Below are 15751 nucleotides of genomic sequence, written 5' to 3'. Positions count from 1 at the left end.
GGTCGAATGCATCTTTTCCAGTTTCCGTAGTGCCGTTCTGAAAATGTTCAAATGCACATTAGAGAATGGTAGTGTACATTCGCTAATGTGCATTTGACGTTCTGATAACAGATTGCACTACATTGCGGATTAGGAAATTTACCATTTTCCTCACTGTAGTGCGATCTCGGAGTTGGCATATATAATTTGTACGGGATGTGGGGGGGGGGGCGCAGGGGGATTGCCCCATTGCAAAACTGTAAAAACTTGTGCTGTGGACATACAATTCGTATGGCAGCTTCAGCACAACTTCCTGAATGTCTGACGTCACCTCCTGCCATTCTGAATTTGTTTGAATGCGGACGTCGGGGTGATGATTTTCAACAGTCCATACAACTGACATTGCCAAATTTGGAATGTCAGTTCGATCAAATGAATAGATTTTTTTTTTGACTTTCAGCTTTTTGATAGCAAACCCTCAGAATCTCCCAGGTGACATTAAAAATGAGATTTTAAATTCTCATGTGGATAAAGATTTAGTTTTTGGCTTTTCTGCTGCAGAGGTGATCAAAAGGTGTGATGAAAGTGTGAAGCTGATTCAGAGAATCTCTTAAGATTTTTCAGCCCTCCTTTTCCAAATTTTCTGAGGGATTTTCTATTTCTCATCTAATGTTGGTAAGAAAGAAAATAAACAGTCTCCACAAAGTGCAGGTAAAGAGACATTTAAGAAAAAATGGCAAGGGGGTTCCAAGAAGAATTCTGGAAACTCCCAAAACCAAGGACAGTTTAAGGAGACTTTGTTCACCCCTTTCACCCTGGCAGCCCCTTTTTCTCTTCCAGAAAGTCTGAATCTCCACCTTTTTTTTTTTTTTTTTTTTTTTTAAGCAACATATAGGTTGAGACAAATGGGTTCTGAAGAAGATCATTCATCAGGGTTACAGATGGCAATAGGAGGAGCGTTTTCCTTTCTAGGGGATAATTCCTCATCCTCTAGAGCAGATTCTTACTTTCACCAGTCCATCACATGTTGTCCTAGGAAGTGATAGAACCATTCCCACCTTCCCAGTTGGGAAAGGGATTTTATTCAAAGATGCTTTTAGTGTCAAAGAACAAAAATACTTGGGAGACCAGTTCTGGATTGGTCTTTCCTATACCTGTTTGTGATAGTGCCCCAATTCAGAATGATATCACTTCACAACCAGTTACCTCTTCCTCATTCAAATTTCCTGGTAACGGTAGATTTAAAAGATGTTTATCACAACATTCTTGTTCATCTAGACTTCAGATGTTACTTAAAGTCTTGCGTGTCTGGATCACATTATCAGCTCTCTGCCTTACCCTTTGGACTGTCCACTACACCAGGAGTGTTCACAGTGTCTAACTCCAATTTTTGCTGATTGCAGGCTACAGGGTATCCACATTTTTCCAGATTTAACCAACTTGCATATCTTTGCAGAGTCTTTTTTAAAGTGTTGGGAATCTCTCTCTCTCTCTCTCTCTCTTGGGTGAGCGATCTTACACAAGCTGGGATTCCAAGAGAGCATCCAAAAGTCTTTCTTAATTCCTTCTCACAAGACTGTATTTCTGGGATGTCAACCAGACACCACAGTTCAAAGAGTTTTTCTTCCACAGTAAAAATAGATCTGTATCTACATCTATTGTTAGGGTTTTCCACTTGGACTTCAGTCAATGTAAGGAATACCTCAGGATTTTGGGTATCATGGCTTTTGTGATTCTTATTATATCCCTGGGAAGATTCCACGTGAGAAAGATACATTGGTATGTGAAGTCTTTTTGGTCTCAGCACCAGCAGTACTTTTTCAGATCCCAGCCCCGGGGTTTGTTAGAAGAGAAACTGCTTGGTGGAGACAACAGATATCCCTAAATCCAGGTTTCTCCTCCTTTCTCCATGTTTCAAAGCAGTCAGTCAACACGGACACCTCCAGCTTTGCTTAGGGAACAGTTTCACGATGGATAAAAGTGCAAGATATGTGGGATACCAAGGACAGAGGCAAGCACATACATATAAAACAAATGCTTGCCCTGATCAAGGCAGTCAACTCTGTAAATAATCTTTGGTCCTCAGGACCTCTTGAAGTTGTTGCAGGCAATACCACAGTCATGTGGTACCTTAACAAGCAAGGGAGAACTAGGTCGTACCCCCTCTGCAGGCTAGCCATGTTAGCTTGGGATATAGCTTCACAGCACAGTCTCACTCTTTAGGCATTCTGTATTCTGTCCGCGCAATACTGCATATCAGGCAAGCTGAGCAGGACTAGGGCAGACCCTTATGAATGGAAACTAAATCATGGTGTCTTCAATATCTGAACCATCTCTGGGGAGTTCCTCAAGAAGACCTCTTTGCCTTCTCTCTGAACAATCAGCTTGCAAGACCCTGGACTCCATGCAATAAAGTCTGGAAGACAGATGCTTTATTTTATTTTCCTTGAACAGGAATGATCCTGTATGCTTTTTCTATCCTTTCTACTAATATCCAGGGCACTTCTGAAGATTCAGAATTAATTCCCCAAGATCATTGTTGCGACTTCCTTCTAGCCCAGGCAATTGTGGGCCTCCTTTCTTTTGGAAATGGCCAGGGGCCATTGCCACAAGCTGCCTCACAGACTGGATCTGTTTACACAAGATCATGGGTGTTTGATACACCCCGATCCCAGTGACCTTCAGCTGACTGCTTGGATGATAGGGTCTTAATTCCTTTTAGGCACCTGTTTACTGAGGAGTTGCAGCAGGTACTAATGGAGGTAAGAAAGCCTGCTATTAAAAAGTCATAGATTAGATTACTAATCTATGAACCTATGAACAAAAATTAATTAATATCTACGAACCTATGAAAAGGTTTTCTAGATAGTGGCAGCAACATAACCAGCACCCATTCAGGGCTAACTGTTCCCTGGTTTTACAGTATTTGTGAGAGTGACTATCCTATAGCCTTTCTTACTTCTCTGTCAAGGTTCATTTATCAGCCATTTCAGCTTGTTTCCCCACAGATCCTCCTCTTTAAATGCATTTGCATTTTAGTATGTTTTTGAAAGGGGTTTTTTTTTTTTTTGCATAAGAGGCCTCCAAGAAAATCAGTGGCCCGTCCCTAAGATCTTAATTTTGTGTTAGAGATGTAAGCACTTGCACCATTTGAACCAGCTAACCTGGATGACTTGAGGTCCTTAGCATTGAAAACAGTTTAACTGATTGCTCTGACTAATGCGAGATTAGTATCTGAGTTGCAAACTCTTTTGGTGAGTCAACCTTATCTCATTTTCCACAGGGACAGGATTTATTTGAGAACTAATCCTCCTTTTATGCCTAAAATTTTACTTTAAGAGAAACTACCATCTCCCTGTTTTCTTTCCTGAACCCAAAAGTGAGGAGAAAAAATATCCCTTACCTTGGATACCCACAGACAACTCGGGTGCTATTTGACAGAACTAAATCTTGCAGATCTTCAGAACAATTGTGCATTTCTTGTGAAGCCAAGAGAAGAGACAAGCTGTGTTAAAACAGACTATTTCCAAATGGTTATCTAAGGCTATTACCTTTGTTATACTTACCACAGCAAAACTATTCCAGGCAGAGTCAAGGCCCACTCTACAAGAGCCTTGGCTTCATCTATGGCTTTTTGGAAAAGTTTGGACTCTAGACATATTCTAGAAGCTGTAGCATAGTCCTTTGTACATACTTTTACAAAGCACTATAAGTTTAATTCCTTCTCTATGCTTGCCTCAGGCTTTGCAAGGACAATTCTCCAGGAGCTCTTGGATGTTTCTCCCTCTACTTCCCAAATGTAGTAAGCTAGGGTAATCTGCCCATATTGCTAAGGATACTGCAGCAGTGATTAATATGATGGGCATGCTACAGTTGTATAAGTAAACTTACCATAACAGCAGGGGGTCACAACATCAGTGCTACAGTAGCCACTCCCTCCCGCCATTCCCTTTTTCTTTTTCTTTTTTTTTTTTTTTTTTGTTGCTTATGCCAAAATGTGGTTATTTATTTTTTGTTCTTGGTAGCATTGTTCTTAGCCTCCCTGTCTCTGTTGGCAGGAAAGCTTTGAAGGACTCTGCACCCAAACTTGCCTTTTAGTCAGCTCAGCTCAAGCTGCCTGTGACAGGTTTGGGTGTGGGGAAGGTGCCAGCTTTTATACCCTTGGCAGGATATAACCCATATAGCTAAGGCTACTGTAGTAGTGTTCATTTGAGCATCTGCTGTTATGATAGGTTTTCTTACACAGCTCTGTTTAATAAAAGATGATTGAATCATCGTTGTCTTCACAGTTCTGTCTCCAGTCCTCCTCAACTTTCTATAGTTTTATATTATTAGTCCTTCTACTACATTGAAGCTTCAATTTTTTTTTTAATGATGCTGATATAAAAGGGCGAATGGGTGATAAAAACCTTTGCATCTATAGTTAGCTGGTAATGCAGATTAAAAGACTGTGTGGTAACTGAAACAAAATGGAAAAAAAAAACTGTTCTTTGACTGAGCCTGGATAGTTTTGTAGCTGGATATCACTGACAGTCAAATAACCATGTATATATTTCCTGGGAAAGAATCAACTACTTTGTTTGCCCACCTTTTGCAGAGTGTGTGTCAGAAAATGGCATTTTCAGCATAATTACTGGAAAACATTTTCACCGTTGTGGTACTTTCACCCTGATTTCGGTCCATGAGATCTGAGGTTGTAGTTGCCTGGCAGGCTAAGGTATGTACTCCTGTGTAACATTGGCTGATACTACATGAAATGACTGTAACTTCCTATCCATTGCATACTATTATTGCAAAGTATGAAGACAAGAATGATTCTGTCATTTCTTTCAGAGATGTATCATCTTAAAAGTTCATAGGTTCATAGGGTGATACTAAGCTGTTGGCCCAGAAGCCCTTATAAGCCTAGCCAAGCATTTCACACATGTTCCCACAAAATCAGCACCTGTTTTCCCTGTCTAGAAGGGACACAGGTGGGATCCCAGGGGTATATTTTCTGTTTCCTGTCCAGTCGTCCACGTTCCTGTTAAAGAGGGCTAGTGAGGTACTCTGTATGACATGGAGAGGGAGTCTATTCCACAGACAGGGGAGTCATTGGGACACAAATCAATGCCACCAACAAGTTTTGTTAATGTTACAGACCAGGTTGAGGCCTTGTGTGTGGTTTGCGCAAGTGGAATTTGACTTACGGATATGCAACAACTCTGTCAAGGCTGAGCCTGAGACGACCTTGTTTGCCAGACACAGGTCACCTCTGAGCAATCTGTATGAAACTGAGTAGAGGGACAGGGCTTTTAGCCTATCTGTATAGGATAGGTGTTTGAGACCCTGGATTTTCCTGGTCAGAAACCTCTGTGGTCTCTCCAACTGATGCATGTGCTTGGCAAGGTAGATGCTGAAGGAGGCATTGTACTCGATAATGGGTCTGATAAGGGAGGAGTACATGAATGTTATGACCCCCTTGTTCCTGGATGAAATACCCTTACTTATGAAGTGGGCCATGTAGAAAGCCTTCCATACAACTGAGGCAATGTGGTGGTCAAAAGTCAGGTTGCTATCAACTTAGGTGCCAAGTCCCTCGCTGCTGATTGCGTGCTTAGTATGTTGTTATTAATGTGATAATTAGGGGGACGCCATTTTTCCCAAAGGGGATAATGCATTTCTTGGCATTCAGTTTGAGGCTATGCTTCTGGCACCAGTCATTAGTTTGGGTAAGGCCCTCTTGGAGGATGTTCACATCACTAGGGGAATTTATGAGAGTGCTCAGCTTGCAGTCATCTGCAAACTTAGTCAGTTACAGATTGCTCCAAAACAAATCCAAGGCTGAAGGTCGCGAGCAGCAACTGTTTTATTTGGTAAAGCCACTTAAAACCGAAACCAAAAAAATACATATATATTAAGCTATGGAAAAGTTTTTTTGTTCGACCCTGGCGGGGGGGGGGGGGGGTCAGGGGAGATGGCGACTTCGAAAGTGGTTGCTTTATGGTCGGATCTTGTCAAGGAGGATAACACTGTAGGTGTACTACATTGGCTACTCATGTTGGTTAGTACCAGGTCCAGGATATTTTCACCTCTTATGTGGGTGTCCACCAGCTGATCCAATGCATTGGAACTGACGGAAGTTGAAGAATCTCTGGGCGTTTGTGTTTGAGCTAGAATAGGTCTTCCACTCTATGGTTGGGTAACTAAAGTCACCCAGGATCAGGGTAGAGGGTTGAATCTTGATGGATTCAAGTAAGTCCAGATAGGTGGAGTGGGCCTCCTGAGTTATGGTTGGGAGTCTGTAGCTAGCTATGATTTGAAAAGGGGTTTTGTCAACAGTTAACTGCACCTGGAGTGTCTCCTGTGCATCATACTGTTTGACCAGCCTGAAGGTGTGTATGTCTTTGATAAATATTGAAACTCCACCTCCTTTGGCTTTGTAGCCCTCCATTTGGGGTCTGAAAGTATGGTCAGACAAGTAACCTGGTAAGGCTGGGGTGCTCTTCACAGCTTTGAACCAGGTTTCAATGACTACAGAAATGTCAGCATCTTCCAGGGCAAGGAATGCTTGCAATGAGTGCAGTTTCATGTTAAGATCTTGACGTTTAGCAGGATGACCTTTAAATTTCATTTAGAAGAAATTTTCACGTTGGTAATTTTGTACTCGTGACTTTACCTAAAAAAGGCACTGTGGGGGAGGCAAGAGCCTTTGCCAGAAGCCTGAAGCCCAGGGTAGACAGATGAAGGCCATCTTTGGCAAAGCATCGTGGTTTGTTAGTCATGTTTTCCCAGGCTGTCAGGTATTGGATGCTTTTGAAATGACACCAGAAACTAAGCTAGTTGTTAAAGTCAATCATTTTCTCTTTGTATTGAGGCATAATTCTGGGTGATGGTAGGATGCTGCTTAAGGCTGGGGACATACCAGCCTGGGACACACATTCAATGAGCTCAATCATGTCTCTTCATGTAGTCCAGAGAGGTATGTCTCAAGTCATTGACACCAACATGAACTATGACAGACTCATAACAATACCTGTTGTTGAGAGACTTGAGTGTGTGAGTGATATGGCAGAGTCTAGTACCTGACAAGCAACTTACTGTGACTTTTCCCTTGTCTGACTTGGTGATGGGCACATCTGTGTGTCTCACAATAGAGTCTCCTATGACTAGTATGTTGGGTTTGTGGCTGGGCCTTAGAGGCTGTGAGACACAGGCATGTGTACTGTGTGTGGTGTTTGGTGCAGTGGGATGTGATGTGCGTGTGTGCTTTTGCCTCGGAGGTCTCTTTTGTTTAGGTATGTTTTTGTTGAGAACCTCCACATATGTAAGAATGTACTGAACAGGTGTGGGTGGTGTTAGAGGTGTGGTGTTTGTGCAGAAATCCTTCTCAGTGCCAGATGTACTGGCTTGTGATTGAGACAGCAAGGATTCTCGATTCTTAACATAACTGTGTCTCTCACATATTGTGTTCCTAGGTGGTAGAAGTAGAGGGTTGTCCGTGTACATGAGGCAGTTGCTACACTGTTTCAGGATGCCCATATCATCAAGACTAGCAGGAGAAACACAGGAAATTGTCAGTCCATGGTTGTCAGCATCTGTGGAAGAGAGGTCAAGGATGGTAGAGTAGGTGCTATCAGAACAGAGTACCTAAAGTTATGAGTAGGGCTGGATAAAATCAACACAGTAGTAACAAGGGAGGGCATCAGTTACACAGAAGCACTGGTAAGGGAAAAAAATGCAACTGAGATACCTTGTAATGGGTTAAAACAGCGCAATGGCAGTGCGCAACGAGCAAACAAGTGCAACACCCTGCAAACACAGGGTTTAGATACCGGAAGAGATGGAAGAATCTAGAACCTCAGATTGCTACCCAATTTTGCTAGCCCCTGCACTTTCAACCAATTACTTGTGCTAGAGAAGGTCAAGCAGCCCTGTTACTCTCACTAACAGAGAAGACAAGCCCCTTCCAGCTTAAGATGGCTGCCAGAAATTATTAAATTAAATTATTATGATGTGTGCAAATTTCATCATTTTCTATATTTTGAACTATATAATTGCTTGATGACACATTTTGTCTAGTTGGAGCTGCAGCAAGTACATTTTGTGGAGTATAGCAAATGTTTTTCTTTTTTTTTTCTCAATTTTAAAAGGAATGAAGATGTTGACCTTATTCTGTCAGAAAGGCAGTTTACTGATCCACAATTATTGAGGGCAAGGTACCTGATGTTTCCAGGATGGTAAGTCTTTGTTTCATTATTAGAATGCCAAGATTACATGTTTTTCAAGTTACTTGTGTATTTTTCAAGTTATTAGTCTTTTGAATTCTCATCTTACCTCCAGCTGTAGCACACTGACACACCCTCAAGGATCTTATTTGCCCTTGGGTTTCCTAAGAGGAGGGGCATACATTGATGTAATTTCATGCCCATGGGTGCTTCTGTGTGTAATATATTGGCAGCTGTCCTCCCTCTCTGTATACTCGTGTATTGCAATAAGGCTGTCTCCTGTCTCTGCTAGATAGCACCATTGTGCATCACGAGCCCACATCCCCCTCCTAAAAGATGTGACCTGGCTGTTGACCATTAAAGCCTCCTCCAACCGTCTAGCCCTCCAGCTTCTTTGGTCATTAGTCATTTCTGAGTCACCAGCATCACAGGTGGACACTCTGCCCTTGGAGCAGTTAAGCCAGTTAGGATAAGGTTGTTCTGCTACTAGGAGGCCATAACTGAGCCAGGATCCATATTGTACAGGATGAGGCCAAAACCCCCATTTTTTAATTTTTTTACCCAGCGAACCTGCACATTAAGACATTACCCTTCATACACACACACACACACACGTTTGCGCAGTCCACTAACTTGTATCTCACTATTCTGTTACCTCTCATTTATGCTGTGAGCTACTAGAAGAGCAACTTCTGTTGCCTTAACCCTTCTCCAGGAAGAAAAAGCCTTCCAGTTTCCAGGTCTCATCAGTGAACCCTAGTTTCTGGCTTCACATTAATGGCGACAACCTCTCTATCAGCAAGCTGGCAACACTGCCTTTTGTCTTATTCTCATTTAGATAAATGCATGTAAGTTATGGTATGCATTCTTGCCATCCTCTCACTTTTTGCAGTGTATTACACAGTACATCTGTAATGTGCTTTTGAATTTCCTGTCTTTGGAGCACTGCTTTAAAAGTGCATGCCAGTAACTTATTTTACAAATCTCTGTTCAAGTTAGAAATCATTTGTTCTTGTCAGCCTGCTGGTGCTGCAGCTTGCCACCCATCTTGGCTCTGATAAGCTAAGTTTGGGAACAACCAGTTAGAAGATGAAAGCTGATTGACCTTGATCCAGGAAACAATCTGTAGAGTCATCTACAGGTTGGATGGGGTAGTTGACACCAGGGCACCCTCTTAGGGTCTTCCCTTTTGCCCAAGCAAAGTCTTGTATCCTAGATATATAGTGCTGTACTAGGTCATCCCATGCCAAAGATCAGTGCTGAAGGTCTGGGTGTTAAGCAAAGGTTCGATGTCTGTTGGGAGCTTCAGTCATGGAGACAACACAGTACTACTTGCAAATAGGACCTGATGCTGCTACCAGGCTTGGTTCGAGCATCTGTTGTCTGTATGCTGCCCTTGTCAGGAGTGCTGTTGAGTACTGCATCCCTAGCCCTTCACAATTGGTATGCAAGCTTTGTATGTTAACCCCTGCATGAAACTGTGCTGTAGGTGTTAGACATTGTGACTGTGGACCTACAAAACATTGTCTCTGAGATGGGTGGGGATGCGAAGTATTTTCTCCCAAAAAAAAAAACAACTTTGGGATACCTTGAGGCTCACATAGTCATCTTTGGACTGACCTGGCCTTTGATCCCATTTCCCCTCCAGGAATTCCTAAATGCTTATATAGAGAAGGCGGCAGAGCAAATATTGTTATTTCTACACAGGGAGCCAGTTTAAAATATGCCATTACTACCATGCCTACTCAGAGGTGATCTCTGCCTGACATACAAGGCCATGTCCAACACAGAGTTGATGGACGTGCTCCACCTAAAGAAAACCTTACCCCCTCAAGCCACATGCTCTAGGGATCTAAACCTCACCACAACAATAAATAGGACATGCTGGAGGGATAGATTCCTGTCCCAGAGACTTTCCATGCTTTGGAACAAGATTCCAATCTACATTAGGCAGAGCTCCTCGCTAACACTCTTCAAAAGAAACCTTGACGAGTGAATGGGAAACAGAAAGTTTACCCCTGGGATTACTTCAGTGGCTCTGCTGGACAGTGGCACACGGAACTAATTTAAGGGGGCGGCGAAAGCCAACACATTCTGGCTAGGCTTATAAATGCCTTCAGGCAGATAGCCCAGTACCTACCTATGAACCTTATTACTATGGTTTGAAGCACCCAGTTTCTGTTTGTGCAGCCCCCCCGAAAGGTGAACAACCTTTACCAGCCCTCGTCTGAATGGAGCAAATCCCTCATCTGGCATAATAAGGTCCAATCCTTTTCAATCTCTGGTCCAGCATGGGCCCCATGGACATCAGCATTTTGCTACCTTGCTATGAAAGAACTGAAAGTACTGGGTAGATACCAAGAAGATGTGACTCTGTCATATTGGGGTAAGGCTGTCTGCTCTTCTTTTCTTCTCTTGCGCTTTTAGTTTTTCCTGAAGAATGATACTCTTAAACAGGTTTGTGACCCCCCCCCGATAGGAGGCTTAAGGAGAATGTTTTGAAGACTCTGCATTTTCATTGGGTTACTGTGTGACCTACTGTAATTTTAATTCTTCTGAGGTGATGGCTAAGATCCACAGGCTTAGGCATGCACTTATACTGTATGGCCTGGCGTATACCATGTTCTGTCAGGTAGTTGCTTAGGAATAACATTCTGAATGCCCATTTTTTTAAATGAGAAGTTATTTTTAGGCTAACTTCTTTAGACCTGGTTGATAATCTTTTGAGAAAGAAATAGGCCCTTGCTACTATGGAAGACCTTTAAGATTTCCATTGATCCTCTTCCTTCTGTCTTTCTAAACTTAGCCATCTTCAAAGAAGAAGCCTGTTTGCAGATCAACTGAAGCATCATACAAAGCATCATACATCTTGTCATCTGAAGTAACAGTTAGGTTCCCATGGGGGATGACTCTGCTGGCCCATTTATAGTTGGCCTTTCTACAGCCTGGAGCTACACATGAATGTTGTTCTGCAAGTCAGCCCTAGTTTGTAGAGCTATCAGGTGCCTTTTTTGTATGTGGTATTAGCTGCATCTTAGAACTCCTATATTGTTCTTCAAGAATGAGGTGTACTTGAGAAAACAAACTGTGTCAGCAAGAGACCTTGTGATAGTTTATGACTTCACTGAAGAATAAGTCCATTGAGCTGGAATAAGGTTGGCAGTTTCCACAGGGAATGGATGAGTTCTGTCTCACTGTGGACTTCCAAGACTTCTACCAGCACAACCAGTAGTCTTGCACATCTGGCTGTTAACTCTCCAGGGCATTATGTCCCTTTTTCTCCAGAGTGTCTGACTGACTTGTTTGGGCACCTTTTGTCATATCAATGATAGGATCAACACATGAGATTCTGTGTTTATATTAGATAAACGAAAGTTTATCTTAGTGAACGCCCTAATCGAAAATCCCAGATCTTGATATGCATTGTGTTAGATCGCAGTACAGTGAAGATCGGAATATTTCTCTTTCCTCACTGTAGTGTGATCTCGGAGTTGGTATATATATTTAGCGAGGGGTGTGGGGAGCACAGCCCCCCACAATAGCGAGATTGAGGACTGGGATTTTGGGATAATAACTGGAAAACCATATTATAGTAGAAGAGGAGAGGTTAAGGGAAGAAAGTTTTGAGAGCAGTAGGTTATGGGAAATTGTGTTGAAGGCTTTAGATTGGTCAAGGAAGAGGCATGAGACTAGTTTTTTGTCCCGTGCTTTGGTGATATTCTGTGTAAATGAAATGTGAGCTGTAGAGGTGCTGTGGTGAGGACGAAATTGTGTTTGGTGGGAGTTAACAGGTTGTCTTGTATGATGGTTGCGAAACTGGTTATGAATACATTTTTCTAGAATTTTGCCTAAGTGGGATAGCATGAAGATAGGTCTGCAGTTGGTTGTTTCAGTTGAATTGCCACCTTTGTGGAGGGTTATGATATAGGATGATTTCCAAATGCCAGGGAATGTGTTCTCTTGAATTGACCTGTTTACTAATATGGAGACTGGATGTGAAACAGAGTTAGCTGCAAGTTTAAGGAATAGAGGAGATAAGTTGTCAGCAGAGGGGGAGCAGGTTTTCATTTCAGTAGGAAGACATTTGATGTATGGAGTAGGAGCAGGTTTAAGACAAAACTGGGTGAAATTGGTAGAGGGAAGGAGATCAGAAGGGGAGATGGAGGTGCTGTCAGATTTAGTTAACTTTTTATAGAGCTGATGAAGGAATTAAGAAAGAAGGCAGTGTCTGTTGGTGAGCTGTTAGTACAGGGGCTGAAGGTAGAACGTTTGCCTGGATGTTAAAGTATGTTGATACTATTCCAAAACTTGTTCATGTTGGAGTTGGGGTTATCTGGTGGTTTTTGATGGTAAGTGTTTTGTCCAGATCGACTTGTTTCTTGGTTAGGTTCCTTAGTTCCCTGTAGGTTTGGAGATGGCGATGGGAGTTTTTTTTTTCCAGGTTTTCCAGGTGCTGTCTCATTTAAGCATTAGTTTATGGGTGGATTGGGTTAACCATGAAGCAAAGCTTGTTTTTGTTCTTATTTTTCTAGTGAGGTCTAAGGAGTTTAGGATATTCAGGAAGGTGGCGTTAAATTTGGAGACAGCCTCATTGAGAGGGAGGGCATAGAGAAAGCATCAGTTAATAGAGAAGGGAAGATTATTGAAGGTATCTGGGCAGAAATTAGAGAGATTGCATCTGTCTTTGTATTGGTGAGGTTTTAGCAGATGAGGTGAGTGTCGTAACATGTGGGTAGAGAGATGGTCACTGAAGGAGTCAAGTAGAATTTTGGCATTGTGATACAGATTTGGGTTAGAGGTGAGGATCCAGTCAAGGGTAGTGCTGTTGTTTGTGTGTTTATTGATACAGGTGTGAGAGGTGATGAGTTGAGAGAATCCAAAAAGATTAATGCTAGTATTGGGAGAGTAGGAATTAAGAGAGTTCCATCAATATTGACATCACCTAGGATGATAGTCTCATAAGAGATGTTTTCAGATGCCCAGGAGAGAAAGTGTTTGTGGGTAGGGATGTTGTTGCCAGGTGGGATGTAAATTCCTACTTTGGCTAGGTTTTTGTGAATATTTAATTTACAGTTCGCAATAAGAATTTCAGCTGGATGGAAATTGGGAGGAGATGTAGGTAGTGGATAGAGAGAAAGTTTGTCAGAGTATATGATAGCTACACCACCACCTTGTTTCTTGTGTTGATCAAGGCAGAGGATGTTGTAACAAGGAGGGAGGATTTCAGTGTCTGTAATATGGGGTTGTGACCATGTTTCTGAGAGGGTGAGAATGTTAGAGTTGTAGAGAGAGATAAGGTCATGGAAAGAAATAACTTTGTTAGCAATGCTTTGACTATTGAGGGAGAATATTGTCTAAGTTTTGGGGAATGAGGTTGAGGAGTTTGGATGGGGCCATAGGGGGCGAGGCAGGAGAATGGTCAGGTAATATAGTAGAAATGTTAGAGGGGTGAATATTGGTATATGTGGTTGGGGTGAATATCGCCAGCCAGTATACTGCAGTAAGGGGACTATAGAAGAGAAGTTTAGGTTTTGTCGGCGAAGAGGGAGGAAGAAGTATTTTAAATTTATGTCAGAGTTTGAAAGTGAGTAAACAGTGAGGGAGCTATTGAGAAGTTTATAGAGGTTAGTGGATTGTAGTGATTGAGTGAGATAATTGGATAAGAGTGGGAGTGGTGGTAATGGGGAGTGATAGGAGGTGGAGTAGGACAGAGTGAGTAGAAGGAGGTAGTTAAGTAGGATGAGTAACATATTACATACTGAGTGAAAGAAGTGAGGGTAGTTAAGAGTTAGAGTAATAGGGTGGAGGAGGTGGTTTTGAGTTATTGGATAGCTAGGATTGGCTGGAAGGAGGAAATTGGTTGTGGGGTGTGGTTAAAGTGAGTGTATAAGTTTGAGGAAAGTGGGGGTGGGTGAGAATGGGGGTAGGGTGAGGGAGCGGAGTGAGCCAGAGTATGAAGCAAGGGTGAAGGGAGTGGGTTGAACTAGGACTTGGAGAAAGCTGTGAGATGAGAAAAACAATCAATCAGCTAGCCCATGTCAGTACCTGAAGACATCTTTTTATCTGTGTGAACTCAAAAGCAGATTTACTAGAGCATCAGGGAGGTAGAATATAAAATAAATGTAAATCTTTGGAAAACTGTATATTTTTGTTACAATAAACAGGAGGAAAAGTGGGAAGGGGTCCCGTAGTGTGCACAGCAGAACTGATGGGACTATCACAGAGAGAAGATTATATTTGATCTACACTGCTCACAGTCTGTTGATAAAAGTACAACCTGCAGTAGCTTTTTACTTGTTTGTACAGGGTTCCGGTATCTGCGTTCTTGTATTCCAGCACTTGCTTCAGGTCTTTTTTTTTTGTTGGACTTTTGAATGTGCTTAAGGGACTGTAAGGAAAGAGAGAGAGAGAAATGTTAATATGAAGCCAGGAAAGGGGGTAGGTGAAGTAAAAACAAACAAAAAAAGAATAAAGTGGGAATAAGAGACAGACAAGAAAATACCACAATTTAAGTAGTTTAGTTAAGCAGTACATAGTCAAATAAATTAGCTAAGGAACAAGCTGTGATATTAATAAGTAAGTTCACAGAATGCAGAGTAATTAATTGCCAGTAAACTTTTTCAGCTCTTTGTTTCTACTTAGTAATGCATGCCAACAGAACTGATCAGCATGGTGACAGGACATAAAATTACAGTAAAGTCAGTCTAACAGAATAGGAACTCAAATATTTAAGTCAAGTTGTAAAATCTAACACAGGTTGAAACAGCATGCTGATGGGCTAAACAACATGCCAGCCGTACACCAATGAGAGCACTCAGTTCCAATTTAAAAGCAGTCACAGCTATGTGTTCTGGTAAGCTGTTTAACAAAATTAGACTAAGTCAAGCTAAAACAGTGCTTTTCCAAATTGTAAACAGTAAAATGCAGCAAGTTTAACAGTAAAAGGTCATTACTTCCTTAAAGTAATTAAACCTACAATTGTACACTAAATAGGGAGTGACCGAGACAGCATAGGAACTTTACAGGTGGAATTATACCCTTAAGCAAGTTGCATAACAGAAGTACTAACACACCAGTACAGAGCCTCTTAAAAATAAGTTAAACAGAAACATACTCCATTTAATTTTCTATAGTAGAAATGGTACTTACAGTTTTGCACACTACTGAGGGACCCCCATTATTATTCCTTGATCTGACAGAAGTGTACTTACTAGTCGATTGGGGCAAGCCTAAGTGTCATTGCACAAATCAACTGATAAGGTAAGACTGCATCTCTTATTTTCTGCTTCTTTCACATGTGACGAAGTTATATAAGTCATTTACAAGTAAAAGTAATGACTTTTTCCACTTGAAGTTTTTTGACAGTCCCATACAGACTGTTCCCCCATTCCAGAATACCCAGTCTGACTTGGGACACCACTGAATGCCTGACTGTGATCTAGTGAGAGTAGTTCTGACTACCTGAATGTTAAATACAGTACACATAAGGCAGAGTGATAATTTAAGTGTGATCAGGTGACAGACAGGTAGTTATCACTTACTTTGAGAAACACTGCCTCCACCCC

At 41.8% G+C, this 15751-nt stretch overlaps 1 protein-coding gene across 1 annotated transcript in view; it reads left to right on the top strand.

Annotated features, from left to right (window-relative positions):
• Positions 1-15751, top strand: part of DNAAF9 (dynein axonemal assembly factor 9) — a 2711795-nt gene that overhangs the window by 2130799 nt on the left and 565245 nt on the right. Inside the window, exon 31 of the mRNA XM_044064082.1 lies at positions 8112-8198. Within this exon, the coding sequence (XP_043920017.1) occupies positions 8112-8198 (87 nt within the window). The remainder of the gene's footprint in view (positions 1-8111; positions 8199-15751) is intronic.

Source organism: Protopterus annectens, chromosome 2.part2, assembly GCF_019279795.1.
Source record: "Protopterus annectens isolate FY-2018-M chromosome 2.part2, PAN1.0, whole genome shotgun sequence".
Lineage (NCBI taxonomy): Eukaryota > Metazoa > Chordata > Ceratodontiformes > Protopteridae > Protopterus > Protopterus annectens.
The sequence above is the reverse complement of the archived record's forward strand: the minus strand, read 5'-3'. Positions and strand labels throughout refer to the sequence as shown.